We start from the raw sequence: 6448 nt of genomic DNA on the forward strand, positions 1-6448 counted from the left end.
ATACACATCATCACAATCAGTTTAGTGCTCCCTCCCCACTCTGCATTTATTGCTGCTCCCCAATTTCCACCCCCTCTACCTTACACTGTCCCCAATAAACCATTACATCAATTGTTGTCTCTATGCACCCACTCCTTCTGTGCTTCATAAACTGGGAAACCTAACAGAAACTGTAAAAACCCAAACCAAAATGAAATGGAAAAAAAAATAATATAAAGATAAAAATAAAGAGTAAGAACGAAAAGAGCATCAACAACATTTAAAAAGGCAGAGAAGGGATTACTGTCATGGAACAAGCAGGACATATTTGGGCCTAGAGAAAACTCAGGTTGAGTCATGAGGGAGGTCAATTGAGTAAGCATCATATTATACCATGGTTCGATCCACCATGATCAAGTTTGTAGTAATCCCTGTTTGAGAGTAAAGCTCTTTGAGTCCCTCACCTGTGGCCAGAGGTACCTGCCAGATACTTCATCTGATTAGGTACTCTGCAGGATTTGGGGCTCCCACTGTCCTCCATAGTCTTCTATAAAAGGGTGTTCACAATTTAAGATTTGATACATGTCCCTTCATCATATGTGGATTTTATTATCGTCATCTTTGGACTCCCCAGGCTGGTATGCTTCTTCACTGTGGACTTAGCTGATGCCTCACTTACATGCTGCTTGTTTGAATATAAGCCTTTAAAATCCCAGACACTATTCAAATCGATAGCCGGGCACCATCTGCTTTCTTTACCATACTTTGCTGTAGCACCCATATCTTCAGTGATCTCTTCATGAAGGTGAGTACTGAGCAGGGCCATATTATAAGAACTAACTGTTCTTGGATCGGGGTTAGAATTAAGTGGGAGCCCAGAATCCATCTGCTTTTCCACAGGTTGTAAATGACTCTGGTTTACTTTGGGGGTCATATTATGACAAAAACCAAAACCAACAAGAACAACAACAACAACAAAAAAACAACCCCCCCCCAAAAACAAACAAAAATGAAAACAAAGGGAAAAAAACACCCCAAAACAAAACAAATAAGAAAAACATTGTCAACCACCCCCTTGGGGTAAAAGGCGACTGCACTGATAACATTAATAATTTGTCCAGTGGCATAGAACTTAAGGCACTGTTGATATGAGAAATTTATGTGAGTATAATCCAACAGTGCAAGCTGTAATCCATGAATTGCTGCTTTGTCCAATTGATTTCTCAACTGATTGAGCTCTGTGTGCATTGAGCATCAGGGTTGGTGCTAGGGTGAAATTTACCCTAACATTTCTTACGAGGGCAGGTCCTTGCTTATAAGATTAAAACCTGTCATATTAACACAAGGGAGCATTGCAATACTAACTATGTGGCAATTCTGGGTGCCCTTTCATTGGACACCCACTAGGCCAGGGGTCCCACCCAAGATCCATCAACCGCCATTTCCACAGTCTTGGGAGGGCCATCCATTGCTGCCTTTTCCATCAGGGAGTTTCAGTCTAAGTCCAAGGCCCAGTTTGTTCAGTCGGGCTTCCATGTCAAGTCCTTTCGGTGTGGCCCCTGGGGGATGCCATGTTCCCTGTAAGGCGAGAGTCTAAGGTCATCATAGTCCATACCATGGTTCACCAAGAGTTGGGTGGAAACTTATTCAAAGTGTTTACTCAGGGACATAGAACCGGTTTTATTCTCCCTTTAGGTTCCCTACAATTATTGTGTAGCTTCTCTTCTTGATGTGAGGTTTCCTCCCCATGTACCCACCATTCCCACCAATAAAAATATCAGCATCTCCTCTGACATGTAGATGCTTTCCTCCCCTGGTCTTAACTTGATTTCCCAGTAAGGCTCTCCTTTCATTGCTGTGAACGGCCTGTTGGCCATTGGTTTTGTCTATATGTTCTTAATTCTGTTGTGCAGTTTCCTTTTACCCCTATTTTGTTAAGTTTTGTTTATCAGGAATGGGTGTTACTTTTGTCAAATGCCTATATTGCATTAATCACCAAGGTCATGTGGTTCCTTTCCTTTGCTTTATCTTTTTGGTGGATTAGGTTGATTGTTTTTCAAATATTGAAAGCATATCTTCACCTACCCAGCATGAATCTCACTTGGTCATGATACAGTGTTTTAAATATATAGTTTTGGATTTGATTGATTAGGATTTTGTTGGGAATTTTTGTATCTATGCTTATGAAGGATACTGATCTATAGTTTTCTTTTTAGTGATGTCTTCTTTCCTGTTTTTGGTATCAGTGTTAGGCTTATTCTATAAAATGAATTTGGGAGATTTCCATTCTTTTCCATAGTCTTGAAGAGTTTGAGTAGAATTTGTGTAGGCTATTGAAGCCATATATATATATTTATTGTGTTTGTTGGGAGTTTTTTAATCATCTAAACAATCTTCTATGGATGTATTCAGATGTTCTACATCAGTTCATGCTGGTTTAAGTAGTGTATTTTTAGAAATTTGCCCATTTCTTCTAGGTTTTAATATTTGTTGGAGCATCGTTCTTCATAGTATTCTGTTATTATTCTTTTTATTTTTGTTGGTTCTATTGTGATGTGCTTCATTTAATTTCTCATGTTATTTGTATCGTCTTCATTCCCTTTGTTAGATTTGCCAGTGATTTGTCAATTTAGTTAACCCTTTCAAAGAACCAATTTCTGGTTGATTCTTTGTCCTGATGTTGTATTTCATTTATTTCTACTCTAATTTTTATTACTTCTTTTATACTGTTGACTAGACTTATTGTGCTGCCTTTTTCTAATTGCTGGATTAAGGTATTGATTTTAGCTCTTTTTTCATGTGTGCATTTATCGCTATAAACAGTCTTTTGGAAACTGCATTGTCGCAAAAGTTTTGGTATGTGGATGTTTTAAATTTCAGTTTTTATTTCTTATATTACCCAGTAGTTTTAAAATTTTAATTATTTATTTTTTACCCAGTAGTTGTAAAGCAGAGGATTTTTTAATTTCTATGTATTTAAATTCCTTTCTTTGATGTTCCTATTTTTGATTTCTTATTTATTGCATTATGATATGAGAAGATGCTTTGTAGAATTTTAATGTTTCTTGATTTATGTAGGCTTGCTCTTTGGCTTATATGTTCCGTGTGCCCCGGAAAAGCAGGTGCATGGTGGTGGTGGGTGGAATGTTCTGTACATGTCTATGACGCTGCCACGTTGTTTGTGTTGTTGAGTTCTTCTTTGTCTCTATTGAGCTTTTTTCTAGTTTTTCTGTCCTTCAATGAAGATGGTATATAAACTCTCATATGATTACTGTAGAATTGTCTATTTCTCTCTTCAACTCTGTTACAATTGATGTATTTTCCAGTGGGTGTATAGATATTTATTATAGTTATGTCCTCTTGTTCAATTTTCTCCTTAATCAGTCATTATCTAATATTCCTTCTCTTTTGCTGGATTTTGTCTTAAGGTCTATTTTATCAGAGTAATCCTGCCAAATTAATACAACCACTCCTGCTCTTTTTTGATTGCCGTTAGCTTGCTATATTTCCCCATCCTTTGATTTTTGTACTTTGTTTGCCTTTGTGTCTAAAGGTGTCTCCTGTAGCTAGCGTAATCATGAGTCCTATTTTCTTATCTGTTCTGTTACTCTAACTTTTGGCATGCATTTAATCCTTTTATTCCTGTGTAACTATCAAAAGCATAAATTAATAACTGCCATTTGGTTGTGGTGTGTTAACTTTTTGTGTGCATGTGGTGTTGTTGGTTTCACTGTTCCACAGAACTGTCCTGTCCTCTGTTCATTTTATTTGTGAGGTTTCTTGTTATTTTCTTCAATGCTGTTGTTTTAGTGTTTATCAAATTTTTGTGACTTTCCTCTTTTTTATTTTGAGGATAAGGACTATTCACTTTCTTTGAAGTTACCATGTAGTTTACTAATTTCCATCCAAGTTTAAAGCAGTCAGATTTTGAAATTTACTTGTTGTCTCCATTTGGAAATTATATAGGTACACTATTCTTTTTTACATTTGTAATCGTCTTTACAAATTGCTATCTCTGGTTCCCTATTTTAAGTCTTGTGGGTTGTTTTACTTAGGGTACTTGTAGGTTGTTTTACTTCCCTATTGGGGGTGACATCTAGGTGAGGTTGTCAGGCATGTTAATTTCAGGCTGTTGTCTATTATGTGGGTTCTCTGCCCAGAGAACTTCCTTTAGCATTTTTTGAAGGTTGATCTCCCCGAATCAGACTCACTGCCATTGAGTCAATGCTGATTCATAGCAACCCCCTGTCGGCTTCTGAAACTGGTTGATCGAGTTTTTCACAAAGTCCTTTAATTTCTGTTTATGTGGAAATGTCCTGATTTCATTGTCATGTTAAGGGACATTGTCATATGAAGGGACAATTTTGCTGGTTATATGACACTAGGTTGGCAATTTTTTTTCTTCAGAGTTTTATATATTTCACTCCAATGCCTTATGCCTGCAATTTTCTTCAGGCTTATTGGCTCCTTCTGTAGGTAATGTCTCATTTTTCATAAACTGTTTTTAGGATTCATTAGTTCCTTGTCTTTGGATGTAGAAAGTGTGGTCATATGCTCTGGTGGTTTTTTTGTGGTCTATCTTGTTTGCGGTCCATTTATCACTCCATCTTTCATGTAATTAGGGGAGTTTATTTTCCCCCAAAAAACTTTCTCTGTATTTTTGTTGTTTCTTACTGGGATTCTGGGGTTCTGATCACACATAAGATGTTTCTTGTGATGGCATGCCATGTAATTTTTAGGGTTTCTTCAAGTTTTCCATTCTGTTTTTGGACTCAGCAAATTGATATCGAGAGATTTGTCTTCAAGTTCAATAATTTGTTCTTCCACTGATTCAATTTTGCTCTTTTGTTCTCGCAATGTACTATTTCTGAAATCTTAGTATTACTTTTCTGGATTTTTATTTACTGTTTTGCATAGTTTCTTAGTTTTCATTTATTTTGTCAGTTTATTCTTGCAGGGGTTTCCCGATTCTTCTAAGGTTTCCTTGGTGTTATTTGCAGTTTCTCAATCTATTTTTTTAAAGTTCATTGAAGGTACCTAAATATAATTTTTTAAAAAATCCCTTATCAGATAGCTCTAATGACATTTCTTTTAAAGAAGTTCTGATTATGTATTTTGGTGAGTAAACCTATCTTCAGTGTCTGAACTAAAACTGTATATTGTCTCTAAGACATTGTGGTGGTGTTTGAGTATATGTTGGTATGTTCTTAGGCACTCACAACTTCTTTCCTGTTGGGTGTGATAGAGAATGTGAGTGTGTGCACAATTCTCTGTTTATTGTTTGAGTAGCATATGTGAGGGTGGGTTTGGCTGGTGTTGATCGCTGCCTTTTGATGATTAGAGAATATAGAATTAGTTCCCTATTTTAAATCTTGTAGGTTTGTTTTACTTACGATACTTCTATATCTGGGTTGACTTGTAGGTGATGTTGTCAGGTATGTTAATTTCAGGTTGTTGTGTACTAAGTGGGTTCTCTGCCCAGAGAAATAGAGTAGTGACCTTTGCCAAACATGAGGACCTGCAAGAGATAGGGGTGTGGCTCGGCTATGTGGGCACAGTTGCTGTTTCACATCCAGTGAGACGGGAAAGAAAAAGTGAAAAACTAAACTACACTTAAACAGGAATCAGCAATAATAATAGTGAAGAAAAAAACAAGTGGGAGGAAGAATGCTTGTAACAGCCAGAAGGAAAGAATTTAATAACTTAAATGGAAATAAAGAGTCAAGTAAAACAGGTAAGGAAAAGAATTAAGAAAACAAAGAGAGAGAAGAGAGTCATAAAGAAAACACTAAGAGAAAAGAGAGGAGAAAGAAATTTAAGTAAGAATAAAGGAAAAATATAAGAAAAGAAAGAAAAAGGAGAGAGATGAAAGATAAAAACAAGGCAAAGGGGAAAAAAAGTGAGAAAAACGAGGAAGGGGCAGGTCCCAGGCAGGAGAAAGCTGTGGTGGCCAAGGAACCTGATGTGGGCTGGTAAAGGTTGCCGTCTCAGGGGCTAGTGGGATGCATTCCTTTCTCTGCAGCTCAGGGTTCCAGGGTTATCATCCGCATCTGTTTCATTCTCTCTCTAGTGTCTTGATTGTAGACTGTGTCGTGTGCCTGCCTAGTCTGCCTTCTTGCTAGAAGTCTCCCAGTAGTTTCTTATTAAATAACAATTAGTCAGTTACCATGATGGTTCTTACCCTGGATGGATTTAGGGGCACAGGAAGCTTAGCTCAGTGCTGAGCAAAAGATTTTCCTTTTGAGGATGAGGAGAAAAAGAAACGCCGAGCTGAGCTGTCTTCTTGAGGGATCGAGTCCACAGGTGACAGAAATTTGTAATACTCATCTTCCCCATCAAGCAATTTGATTTGTCTGCAATAATAGCAACAACAAAGAGAGAGAGAGAGAGAGAGAGAGAGAGAGAGGAGGTTTTCAATGGAAAAGAAAACAAATGCCAGCATTTGGTGTGACTGGAGCAGCTGCTTGAG

At 37.3% G+C, this 6448-nt stretch overlaps 1 protein-coding gene across 1 annotated transcript in view; it reads right to left on the minus strand.

The window, feature by feature from the left end:
- Window positions 1-975: 975 nt before the first annotated feature.
- Window positions 976-6448, minus strand: part of LOC123520887 (myosin-IIIb-like) — a 193699-nt gene continuing 188226 nt past the window's right edge. The window contains exons 8-9 of the mRNA XM_045297950.1: window positions 6161-6332; window positions 976-1557 (exon numbers count right to left, since the gene is read on the minus strand). Coding sequence (XP_045153885.1) covers window positions 6194-6332 — 139 coding nt within the window. The 3' untranslated portion in view covers window positions 976-1557; window positions 6161-6193. The remainder of the gene's footprint in view (window positions 1558-6160; window positions 6333-6448) is intronic.

This window comes from Echinops telfairi, unplaced genomic scaffold, assembly GCF_000313985.2.
Source record: "Echinops telfairi isolate 266 unplaced genomic scaffold, ASM31398v2 ScPeMD7_4;HRSCAF=17, whole genome shotgun sequence".
Taxonomy (NCBI): Eukaryota; Metazoa; Chordata; class Mammalia; order Afrosoricida; family Tenrecidae; genus Echinops; species Echinops telfairi.